We start from the raw sequence: 13289 nt of genomic DNA, 5'->3' as shown, positions 1-13289 counted from the left end.
TCTGAAAAAATCAAAAGAAAATGATAAAAACTTCAAAAAATAAAATCCTTCGAGAGGCAGTTATATTACTACATCTACTAGTTAGGAAAATTTGAAAACTTAAATTTGGACATGTTTTGCAAAAATTGTAGGGAAAATGTAAAACGGCTATAACTTTTGCATACGATGTCGGAAAAAAAGTATAATATATCAAAAAATTCAGCACAAAAATCCGCATCCGATGGAGACCGCCTACGGCCTGTTTGCAATTTTTTAGAATCCTCAAATTCCAAAAGGAAAAAAGATATGGTCAAATTTAAGTTTTTTAATTTTTTTTGTTAAATCTGGTCAAACTACTTATTCAAGAGGTATTAATGTTACTACATAATTATTCAAGAATATTAGTGTTACTAAATAATTATTTCAATTTTTTGAATTTTGGTCAAATCTGGTCAAACTGTGGTCAAACTATGGTCAAACTGTGGTCAAACTATGGTCAAACTTATTCAAGAAATATTAGTGTTACTAAATAATTACTGTTTTTTAGAATAATAGTTTCAAACTCAAACAGTGAAATGTGTGACTTCATGCTCAAGCTAAACTCCTGAGGGTTAATAGGATTGGCATCTTACTATTGTCAGGAAAACAACAAGTGCAGACTTGGAAACGAAGGAGAATAGAACCCGAAAGTTAAGCGTGCTCGGGCTGGAGTAGTGAGCGGGATGGGTGACCGGTCGGGAAGTTAGATGATTTGGAATGAGTGATCCACACTTGAGCAGTTAAGAGAGGTGATTAGAGACTAAATCACCAAATAATTCATAAAAATTAAAAATAAAAAAATAAAAAAAATTCCAAAATTTTCAAAAAAAAATTCAAAAAAAACCTTTCATACCTGTTGGTAACACCAACCGGTACTAAAGGTCACCCATACCAGGGCGCGAGCTCATGCCATATGGTGGCACTTTAGCGCCGGTTCGTGCCGAACAGGTACTAAAGGGGGGGGGCTTTAGTGCCGGTTATGGAACCGGCACTAAAGGCCCTTACAAACCGGTTTTAAAGCTCCGTTTTCTACTAGTGTAAACAGGACGGAGGTAGTAACATCTACAGAATGACGGCCGGACTATGATGTGGCGATGCATCTTAACTCTAAACGTGTGACTCCACCCCACCTCTCTCTCTCTCTCTCAAAATTAAGAATCTTTCATCTCACCAACCAATAATCCGGCTCAAGATATGCTTTCAATGTTGGTTTGCTACGCCATGATCTTCCAAACTAGGTCATATAGTTAAATGTTTTGATTTTTCTTCTCAATAATTGCCCAGTTATAGTCAATTCATCAGTTCATTACTAGGTTATAGTGAGGTCATAGTAACTTGGTTACTAGGTTTTGAAATGTTACTCTCCACTGATGTAAACTAGTATGATAGTAGTTTTTATGGTTTAATATAATCTCTTACACGCTGATACCCACTCTCTGGGACTGCATAACACATTGCAGTGCCAAAATACGTTCAAATTATTTCATGCGACCTTACAATATTAGTGATAAGAGTTCCTACCAACATGATAACTTGATAACTGGTGGAGGAAAAAAATCGTTGGAAGGCAAGATAGCGAAATTTCTTTGAAGCCCTTGTAGAAATCAAACTCAAATGAAGACAAATGGGTTTGATGGTTTTAGATTTAAATTATTTTAAAATCTTGGATTTAGAAATAATGACGTTGATATCAATATGAGATGCAAAGATTCCTATATGCATGCATCTTCTTTTTGTATATGACAAATTATTCCATTGGGAAACACTTTCTGTATATGCATGCATCTCCTTTTAGCATATAAAAAAGGAGATGCATGCATATACAAAAAGGATCATCTTAGGTTATTCCATTATGGTGGGGGGTAAAAAGTGGGGAGCAACTAATTAAGGAGTACTCCTTCAGGAGCCCCAGCAAGGGTCACTTGGGTGGGTTGGGGGCGCGCCACTTGGCGCACTCTCAGCCGCCGCCACGTGTCGCGCTCTGCATGCTCTCTCTAATATTTTTTGTATGCGTTTTTGGCTTTTAGACGATTTTCTTGATTTTTTGGCTTTTCGGTTCCCTCCGGTTTTTCTTAGGTTTTGGACCAACAAAATTTTCTTTAAAAAAACTTGACGTGAAAAAATGCGTTATATTTTTTCCCCTTCCTCAAGAGGCGCACAGATTAACTTCTGTGGAGGCACATGTTTGTTTATGTGAGAGGCATGGTCATGCCTCTCGCAAAAGGGAAAAACACGTTTTTTTTTCTTCCACGATAGCTTGCAAAAAAAACGCATTTTCATTTTTTCCTACCATGAGAGGCATGGATTTGCTTCCGTGAGAGGCACGGCCGTGTCTCTTGGAAAAGGAAAAAATGTGTTATCTTTTTTTTTCTTTTTGCGAGAGGCATGAATTTACTTCTCGTGGAGGCACCGATTTGTTTCTGTAAGAGGCACGGTCGTTCCTCTCGGAAAGGAAAAAAATGTGTTTTCTTTTTTGTTTCCTTCCACGAGAGGTACAGATTTATTTCTCGCAGAGGCATGGATTTGCTTCTGCGAGGGGCACTGTCGTGCCTTTTGGAATAGAAAAAAAGTGCTCCCAGTTCGTTTTTTTCATCCGGATTTTTTCATGAAAAATAGTTCGTCGAAACCTATCAACATGAGTTATAATTTTGAAGATCTCGACGTGAGAAATCCGACGGTGAAAAAGATTCGAGATTTGGACGCATGGTTTGAGAGATGAAACATTTTGAATAAACGAATCTACAAAAAAAACTCTCAGGTTGTAAACTTGTAATAAGTGGCGCTCACGCAGTGCAATATTTGTCTGGAAGAGTAATTTTTGCAAAGAGTACTCCTTGACTAGTGAATTTGTAAAAAATGTCACGGTTCGCAAGCAAAACCAGATTGTTGGGGTGGGCCCTGGCCTTGATGCCCCCTGCCTCTAGCACTGTACATGAGATATCTCAGTTGCTCGATCGTCTAATTAGTCCGGCCTTGCTGATAGAGGGAGGCGGCATGGAGACAGCTGGTTATACGAAGAACTGGGCAGAAGGCATGCTTGCACTTGGGACATGACACATCTAGTGAGATTATAGTTGGGCCCGTCTATTGCTAGCTGAAAAGTATTTCTAAACCCATTCTATTTGGTCCTTATAGGTAACTGAGGATTTCTAACAGATCCCTCTCTTTGGAGAGGGTAAAACCCTACAATCAATCATCAAAATTGCCTAGTCGAATGAAATTTGTAATGTCTTTTGTTATATGCTTTTCTTCGATGGTTGTCCTCGCGCGTTGCTACCTTCTTGGAGACATGACTTTCAAAAAACTTTTTCCGTAGTTTGTGTGTTGTCATGTCAACAAAGTCCATACCGGTATGGCTTGCTACTGGTATGGACTTTGTTGTAAACCTGACTGCGGCTGAAAAGCCCTCGTGAGCTTAATGGAGATTTCTTTCACCCCGCAGGAAAAAAAAGAACGATGGTTGGTGTTACTGCTTAGTGTTGCGTGTCCTTGGCTGCATCGGCATTTTTTTCTCATTTCTGATTCTTCTTCCTTCTTTTTTAATAATTTGGTTGTGTCTATCGTTAATGTCTCGACTAGTTCAATTAAAAAGGGCCTCTTTACAGTTCCTTTTATTAATGATTCAATAATGTTCACGTGCAAGTCAATTGGTAAGGAAAGACATATTTTTGAATTTCACACATCCACGAATCAGCCACGCAGTACAAACTACTCTTTTCGTCTCATAATATATATAGGATGTTATTAGATCGAATATGTGAGTATATTGGATGTGATAACAACTTATATTTTGGGATGGAAGGAGAATTATGAGATGGAGGGAGTACAGTGATTTTGAAACGCGAAAAAGAAAAGCAATTTCTTGACGCACGCACGTACCAGCCTTTGGTGGAGACGAAGGCGTACTGGCACGGGCTTTCAGGCACAGGGTTGCTGCCCAGCGCGCGCGTGCTCCAGCTGACGTTGACTTGATTGAGGCGGGAAATCAGCGAGGTCTCGCAGCAGCCGTGTCCGCTGCAGGGTGTGCCGTCGTCCCCGGTGTCGTTCACCCTTAGGCACGTCGTGATGCAGCCGGTGAGGTAGTCGCTGACGCTGCGGCTCCTGAGCCTGGCCGTCGACCGGCACCCGATGGCCGTGAACACGTTGGCCGACGCCGAGAGCAGGAACGGGTTGCGAACGCGGAGCACCGCGCTCACCCTCGTGGTCGTGAGCTTGCTCGTGTTCTTGCTGCTCGGCAGGTCGCAGCTATAGGTCAGGTGGGTGTAGACCACCATCTGCGCCGTCTCCAGCGTGATGTTGGCGACCTTGATGTCGCGCCGGAGCAGGGTGGGAGGACTCGTCGTCTCGTTGCATGTGAGGGCGAACCGGCCCGACAGGGAGCACCCGGGACCGATGCCGAATGGGTAGGGGATGTCTATTTCCCCGCATTTGCTAGGGCAGTTTTTTGCCTCGGGTGGCCCAGACGGCGCGCCGGAGACGGCGGCGGTGAGGAGCGCGGCATGGAAAACAAGTAGGAGGAGCAAGGTTTCTTGTAGCGGTGTCATAGCTAAATTGCTTTGCACGCACGGCCTCCTCTGATACCCATAACCCATGGTATATATAGTAACGCAAACTAACATGAAAGTTGAGTGACTCAAGTTCAAGCAGTTTTCTATTTTTATTTTTGAGAAACACCAATTAGAACGTAGACACAGACACACTCGCACCACTACACACACCACACTCAGAAAACGTTTATTGGAGACTAGGTTGAAGTTGTATAGTTTTATGATTGACGAAGTCATCGTAGATGCCTCGCTATCGACATGAATATCGATTGCCACCCTGGGAGATGTTCGACCAAGATGGCCTGAACTAGGGAGGCCTAGGCCGTGGACTATGCCCGTTCTTTTTGAAGTTCAAACTCATATTCATTTGAGAAGAAAAATAAATTTCACAAGAATAGTGATGTTGTATGATTTGTAACTATTCTTTTCCTGGATATGGTTGGCTCGTACCTCTCAAATGAATTTGATTTCGAGCTTCAGATTTTACATGTTTGTAGAACATCACATCTCCAACATATCACAATTTTCTAGAATTTTTAGAAACATATTCTTTTTACTTTGTTTTCATCAGCTTCCACTATAACTTGGTTTCCACCTGACAGTCAATTTTTTTGGGGCCAATAGCTCCTGTGCGACGTTTTTGATGTGAATTTGCTTGAGTGCGACGTTGTTCGAGTGAATGGCTGTGATGCGACACACTTGAGCGTGTAAATAGCTCCAATGCGACATGGCTCTGTTTAACCGTGAAATGAAAAACACGAGGGTTAGCGATTTGAGTTATGACACGCGGGACCCACCAGTTACTCGCATGCGGGTGGGACCCACAACTTATCCACACAAGCATGCCCGTGCTCATCAGCGTGCCCCGACCCGAGCCAGCCCGCCCCCCTCCATTGCTTACCCTGCCCCTTTCCTTTCCCACCTTCTTCTTCCTCTACTCCGGCAACGAAGCGCGCCGCCGGCGAGTGATGTCTAGCTCGACTTCAGCCACCTGCCAACCATGGACGCAGTATGGTCCACTGCCGTTGACAAGATGCCCCGATTGCCCACGCATGGAGCCTCTCAAGCGTTTGACTTGTGTGAGGGAAGAAAATGGCAACCGTGGGCGCGAGTTTGTGAAATGTTTGAGCAAGCCACAGCAGGGGCAGGTTAGATCTGTGTTCTTGACCAATTCTATGGTCTAATTTCTCCCGATTTCTTTCTTTTTCCCTCGAATTAGGGCGGTGGATCTGGGTGGTGGATCTAGGATTCATGCGCCGCCGGCCCCCTGTTTTCAGGTTCTGAAGAAATGTGGGCATTTTGAGTGGCTCGATGAATATGTTGAAAGGTTGAAATTGGAGGGATCAACCCCAACCCAAGAGCTCAATTTTGGGGGGCGGCTTGCCGTGGAACAAGCCCCCAATTTGGCGGACAGAGCTGATCCGATGATGCACAGTGCAGAACTGAAGTGTGAATTGAAGAAAATCGGCAAGCAACTAAAGCATCTGATCGATTTGAAGCAACAAGCAAATATGATGGCGGGAGCATTTTATGGTTGTGTCATTGCTATGGGTTTATTTTACTTGATGTTCATCAATCGCTAGAATTTGTTATAGTTTCAGTTAGTTAGTCAGCTAGTTTCAGGGGTGCCCAGTAGTTTGAGTTAGCCAGGGATCATTTGTTAGATGAACTTGAATTCGTGTGAAGCAAAACTTGCTTGAATTATTGTAATGATATTCTCAGGGGCCATATTCAGTGTTGATGCTCTGTTTCCTCTGTTTTTGTTCTTCAGTTAACAGAGTACACACCCAAATTCAGTTTCTAGTAAAAAAACAAAACTGGGCTGCCGAATAGATGTTGGGCCGTGAGAAAATGGACCCTGAGAAAATAACCATGCCCAAAATAGAGACCAGCCCGCCCGCGTAGGGGCACCAGCCCACCCGCGTAGCGGCACAAGCCCACCCGCGTAGCGGCACCAGCCCACCTCTAACTTTGGCAAATAAAATGTTACTTATTTTTACTTTGGCCTTTTTCTTGCACTAAATTTTGTGATGGATCATTTTTTGATGCAGTAAAACCAAATGTTAATTGTTTTTATGCATGTCTACGGTTCCATGAACTAAATGAGTTGCATGAAGTAAATTAGTTTGCATTTCCTAGTGGCATGTCCATAGTGGGTTTGCATGGGGCTCCTAGTTGCATGTCCATGGTTTGGCCAATATTTTGAAGATGGTGTGTGTGTGGTGAGATTGAGGTGTAGCAACCCAGGCTCGTAGCAACCCATAGCAATACACAAATAATAAGCAAGAACAACCCATAGCAATCTTCAAATAATAGCACGAAACACACAATATATATAGTAGCATAACTATTGCAACCCATAGTTCCACGATAACCTTACAACTCCATGATAGCCTTACAACTTAAAATACTAATACAACTTAAAAAAACTAATACGATAAGCTAGATAGATCGGGGGGCACCAAACGCGGGTTCTTCTTCGGGCTCTTCTTCTCCTTATCCCGGGGAACAACGCCACCTAGCTCCTCCGCGCGCCGTCCTTCACTCCTCCCCGTTGTTGATGGGGTACGGGAGCGTGTGCATAACGCCGTTGTTAGGGAAGATGCTCTGGAAGTCGGTGAAGATATTGTAGGTGGTGAAAGCTATGAACTCACAACCAACCCAATACGCTCGCCCAAGGAGATGGAAAGCATCGAAAGGGTTAGTGAACGTGGCGAGGAGCCCAACCACAACGCCGTTGTGGTTGACCTCCTCGACATGGTACATCCGAGGAGAGCCGCGGGGGAGGTGGCGGAAGCCGGCCGCAAGGAAGAACTCCGTTAACTCCCTTGCGCCCCTCCATCTCGAGATCGCCCAAACCCTAAGGGTTCTCTCTACATACACTCCGGCCGGGTAGAGCCTTTCCGGCATGGTTGGGGGGAAGCGGTAGGTGGGGGCGGTGTACTGCATGGTGGCGGGGTGGCTCGAGTGCTCGGTCGGGTTTGATGGAGAAGAATGAAGAAGAAGGGCAGAGGAGGCAGAGGATGGGGTATGATGGATGAGGAGGGAGAGGACGATAGTGCCCGGCTTAAATAGCCCAAGTGCGACGTCGTTTCACCCCGTCGAAACCCTAGAATTAATGGGCGGGCGGCGTTTGGTGGCGCCCCATGAAAGCATGTACACGAGCGTGGCCGTGGGAAACGGACTGCTACGCTTCTGTGCCACCGGTCATGGGTCAAGGGGGACGGGCTCACGCACGCGTCTGTGCCGTCGTGGGTCAAGGGGACACGCCTTCCCCGGGTTCTCTGCGTGTGCCGCCCGTGCATGCATGCCGTTGCCCATTAATTTGCTCATCTTGCTAGGGCCTGGCTAGAGGGCAAGGTTCGGTCGATGGGAGACGTGACAATAATGTACGCCTTCTTTTGCCCATCTTGTAACGGGCAGCACGCCATTTGAACTGCATCGATACCCACATCGATACCATGCCAGTATTGCGTCGTCAAAGAGGAGCACGCCATGCACAGCGTGCACACCACGCCATGCAACGCACGGGCGCAGTCCTGCAGGTGGGCATGCATGCTGCGGGTAGGCACGGGCACGCATGCAACGATGGAAAGGGCACTCCGTAGGCTTGGTCCATGCACCGCGTCAACTCTTGCCGTTGGATTCAAATGAACGGTCCTGATGCTCCAACGAGAGAGGCTGATCCAAACCCCACTGCGTCAACCAATCAGCGCGTTTGATGCGGATCGCTGCACACTGTAGCTAACCCTAGCGCCTGATCTCAACCGTCCACGCACAACGATCGACGACCAGGTAGTGTGCGGGGTTTTGAGGGGTTTTGAGAGGGGTTTTGAGGGGTTTTGAGAGGTTTTGACTGATTAGGGTTGAGCATAACTAATTCAAAAAAAATCAAAAAAATATAAAACTTGCGCACAGAGTCTTATTATGTCGTATAGTAACGAGAAAAAAATATAAATATGGTTTACATACATTTTTACGAAAAATCCTTCACAAAATTGTTATTCCTCAAACAATGTAGTATGGAGTTGAAGGGAGAGAGTAGTGGGCACCCGAGAGTAGGTGGAGTTTTGAAAATGAAAAGTGTGAAAACCTCACCAAAACTTCATTTTGGATTGACTAAGAAAGATCTGAACTTACTTTTCTCATTTTCATGTTTTAAACTTGTTTTATATATAATTTTCTATTAAACCTTGTTTTTTCAAAAAGAAAAGAAAAAATAGAAAATTAATTCAATAAATAGTGAGACTTTAGATTTACACTATATAGGTAGAATAGATGTGTAGAAAAATTATTTGGCTGGTTTAGACAAGGTGCCAAAAAAACTTGCTTAAATATGAGGCCGTTTACCCTACCTTTGGAGGTCATTTGAAACACACTTTTCATGACTATGAGTTCAACTTATCAAAAGGGCTCGGAATGATCAGCAAGCAAACATATTTCAGTTGAGGTACTTTAGATAGCACTAAAACATCAATAGCCCAAATTTAAATTTAAATTTGAATTTTATTTGGCTGGTTTAGACAAACAAGTTCGAATAGAAATATGGGGATACATAGTGACTACCAGTACGCACCAAGTTACAAATATTATTACATGTCCCAAATTTTCAAACTATTCTCTGTTCTACTTCTTCCTACCACGTCGTGTGCCCTTCTTCGCCTTAGCCCTTCTTATTTTTGGTTCTACTACACACACAAGTTCACTGATCATCTTGGTTTTCTTCACTGGTCTTTTCAACACCTCGCCAATACCCTCGTGATCAATGTCTTCAGTCTCAATGTTGACAACAGTTTCAGTTTCTTTGGTGTGTACCTCAACATGGGTTTCTTCAGTCTGAACCTCGACACGCTCAGGTTCAGTTTCTTCAGTCTGAACCTCGACACGCTCAAATTCAGTTTCTTCGGTGTGCACCTCCACATCAGTTTCTTCAGTCTGAATGTTGAGTGCAGCAGGATTTTCTTCAGTCTGCTCAGGCTCAGGCACACTTCTCTTCTTTCTACCGCCATTGACTCTTGCGTTTTTGGTTGGCCAACACTGTTCAACAACAAGGGGCTGACTTGCTCGCTTCCTCCTGTGCAGAAAATGTTATAGATATACTAATTGGAAAAAAGCACCAAATCAAAACACAGACAAATAAACAAGGACATACTTTGGCTTATCAGGAGTGTAACGGCATTTGATAGATCCCACTCTGTGCCCAAGTTCCTGGCACAACTTGCATCTATTTTTGTTACCTTTTTGGGCCCTTTTTGGCTTTTCATCTTTCTTTCCCTTCTTACTACTCCCACCTTTCTCAAACCATGCCTTGAATCTACTCTGTTTAGGCCTGCCAGCCTTTCTTTTCGTCAAGGGAGGACACATGGAAAATTCAATGTCCACTTCAGGCCACTGAGACTGATCTGTAAGTGCTGGAATTGGAGTAGCATATGCAGCTTTGAATCTTGCTACCGAATAATATTCATGCAGATATGGGTGCATGTTTATCTTCGGTTGGGATGCTAAGAAAAGAATGGCATGCTCACATGGTTTACCAGTGTGTTGCCGCTCGAGGCAAGTGCAATCATGCAATTCAGTGTTAACAACATGTCTCCTTCCAGTTTTGTTATCTCTAACTTCAGCACCCCAAGGTGAAGATTTTTCAACAAACAAATGTGAAAGACTTCTGCTCCTATTGACCACCTGTTGTACCACTGCTGGAAGCTTATCACCTTGCAGACAATCACCTATCCTTCTTCTCAATTCCCACAATCGCATGAGCATGATCCTAATTTGGTCAACCATGTCATGCACAGGCAAATCTTTTAACTCCTTCACCTTATTGTTGAAACTCTCTGCCAAATTGTTGCTGATGTGGTCACACTTGATGGCAGTGTTGAATGCTGACCTGTACCATAACAAAGAATGGTAGGTGTTCAGCCATGGACCAAACTCATCACATGCTGCCATTATCTTATCAAGATGATATTTGTGTGTCTGTCTAGTGTAAGATCTTGCTGCTGGCCACATGCGCCCAAATTCTTCTCCTCTAAATTTTTTGATCAAATTCATCCACAAATGACCGAAGCACTCCCTCTGCTCAGCATGTGGGAAAACATTTTTCACTGAATTTTCAAGCCCCTTACATGCATCTGTGTGTATAGCCAAAGGTGACACTGGCCCTAGGCATCTTTTCAACTGGATCATGAACCATGTCCATGAAGCCTCTGTTTCTGACTGAAACAAGCCAACAGCAATAGGAAACATCCAGTTGTGTCCATCTAGAGCATTGCATGCTGCCAACTGACCATTCCACTTGCCTGTCAAAAATGATGAGTCTATGCTCAAATATGGACGGCACCCTGCTTTGAAACCATCTATGCAAGGCTTCAAAGCCATAAAAAACTTGGAGAACTTGACTTCACCTTTGGCTGATACCTCTGTATCTATCTCCACAACACTACCAGGTGACCTCTTTTCCACCTCTGCTTTGAAGTTGTAAAGCATCCTAAATGTATTTGCCCAATCACCATATAAGTTTTTCATTGTCCTTTGTTTTGCCTTCCACACTGTGGTATATTTCAGTTTAATGGGGTACATCTTTTCCAAGTCTACTTTGAGTTTCTTGGCAGTAGTGTTTGGTGTTTTGGCTAAAATTGGGGTGATCTTTTCTGCAACCCAAAGTTGTGATGTCATGGTTGATACTCTCTGTGAACTTGTAATACAAGTATGTTGATTGGGGATTTGGTTAACCCTGACAGTACTTCCATCAGGTTGCAGTCTAGCAGATATGTACCACTTGCAAGGCTTGACACTACCATCAAATCCTCTGCACCTCGCATAAAACTTCTTTCTATCAGTCCAAACAGTCTTGGCATCAAACTCATGTTTCACTGCATAAGTCTTGAAACACATCCTAAACTCCTTCATGCTTGGGAAGAACTTGCCTACTTCAATGGCAGGGTTTTCTTTGTCATACACATGCACCAGCTCATCATCATGTGCATCATCTACTTCATCTGCAGCTTGTTCCATCAATTGTCCATCTACATCTTCATCAACATTAGCAGGCAAACTAGATTCTCCCCTCTCCTGCTTATCTCTGTCATCGACTGGAATGCCAAAAAGTTTGGCCATCTCAATGTCAGGCATTGGTGCAATGACCAAATCAGTAGGCTCATCTAATTCAACTACATTCCAATCAACAGTTGCTGCAGTTTCAGTTTCAATTCCAGTCACCTGTCCCTCTTCGGCTATTACTGTAAGTTCAGTACACATGGGAATCAATGGCCTCTGTGTAGCCCAATCATCATCTACCATCTGCGCAGCCAATTGTGATGGCACATATCCAACCTTCGAAAAAATATTCAGATCAACCAGCTCAGCAAAAAAATTAGCTCGTTTGCTTGTCCAGCCGTTTTGCCGATCGATTTCATCAACAATCTGTTCATCATCTTCCATTCTCACATACTCTCCTTTCCAATCATCAAACCGCAACAGTGATACTTCTTGCTCTGGACCCCAAACAACATTCTCCCCAATTTTTTCCACCCATTTCTTCACTGCCTTCTCTCCCATGTTCTGTAGAACTTGTGGATCAACCTCTGTAAACTCAACCTCCCATTTAACAATTGTGTCTCTCTCAATGTTCTGAATGCCACCATCAACTAATTTTGCCTTTGATGGAAAGAAATTGACCGTCAATTCGAAGGTCCGAGCGGCAGCATCCCCTCTGTCAGTGGCGGACAGTGTGAGCCCGTGAGAAAGAGCAGACTAGGCCCTAATTGCATGCAAAATTGGATCAGAGAGAGGAGCATTACCTATTCGAAGTTGAACCTGGGGGCTCCATCTCAGTATGCCCACGGGCTCCCCTCACAACCTATCGATTCAACAAGCGAAAACAGAGGAAACGAGCTGAGGTCTACGGGGCCGAGAGAGGAACGGGAGGGGGACTAGGGTTTTCACTCACCATTTTTTGAGGACGAAGGCTCCGCCGCCGTTGAGAACGAGGGCTCCGCCGCCGCCGTTGAGAACGCAAGATCCGCCGCCACCGGAGAAGAAGGGGGGAGGGGGCAGAGTGGCGGGTCCGGCACGGTCGGGCGGCAGGGCACGGTCAGCTGTTTTGAGGAGCAATTAAGTTGGACCCACATGTCCTAACATAAACGGGCTTGGTTGACGACCAATTTAACCACATTTAACACCCCATGTGGCCCTGGGCTATTTACCTGCTTAAATGTGTCGCACCACAGCCATTCGCTCGAACAACGTCGCACTCAAGCAAATTCACATCAAACACGTCGCACAGGAGCTATTGGCCCATTTTTTTGTTGGTTTCCACCTCATATTTCCTCGCTTGAGAAACTGGGTCCCAAAATCAATTGCTTCCTTGGCGCCACCTTGGTAGTGTGGCTCTGGCAAATCACCATGAAAGATACTTTGATTGGATTTTCACTTTTGGATGCTCCACGTTATGTTGACAGCGATGTCATTTGAAGTCTGTGTCACTCTTCTTACTCAAGGGATTGGTACCATAACATAGTTTTCTACTTCTTTCTTGAGTTTTGGTTTGGTTGATCGTGACGGGCATGTGGCGTAACAAATTAACATCATTAATTACTTATTTGATGCAAGTTGAACGGTTGGTGGACGGGCTAGCACACAGATCCAATAATTACGGACGCATGGTGTGTGTGTGTGTGTGTGTGTGTGTGTCTTTCGAAGTTATGGTGACATAAGCTCAACAAC

At 44.3% G+C, this 13289-nt stretch overlaps 1 protein-coding gene across 1 annotated transcript in view; it reads right to left on the bottom strand.

The window, feature by feature from the left end:
- Positions 1 to 4562, bottom strand: part of LOC119353058 (wall-associated receptor kinase 2-like) — an 8510-nt gene extending 3948 nt beyond the window's left edge. The window contains exon 1 of the mRNA XM_037619636.1: positions 3898 to 4562. Coding sequence (XP_037475533.1) covers positions 3898 to 4562 — 665 coding nt within the window. The remainder of the gene's footprint in view (positions 1 to 3897) is intronic.
- Between the last annotated feature and the right edge of the window lie 8727 nt (positions 4563 to 13289).

The sequence above is a fragment of the Triticum dicoccoides genome, chromosome 2A (genome assembly GCF_002162155.2).
Source record: "Triticum dicoccoides isolate Atlit2015 ecotype Zavitan chromosome 2A, WEW_v2.0, whole genome shotgun sequence".
Taxonomy (NCBI): domain Eukaryota; kingdom Viridiplantae; phylum Streptophyta; class Magnoliopsida; order Poales; family Poaceae; genus Triticum; species Triticum dicoccoides.
This window is presented reverse-complemented; position numbering and strand designations above follow the sequence as displayed.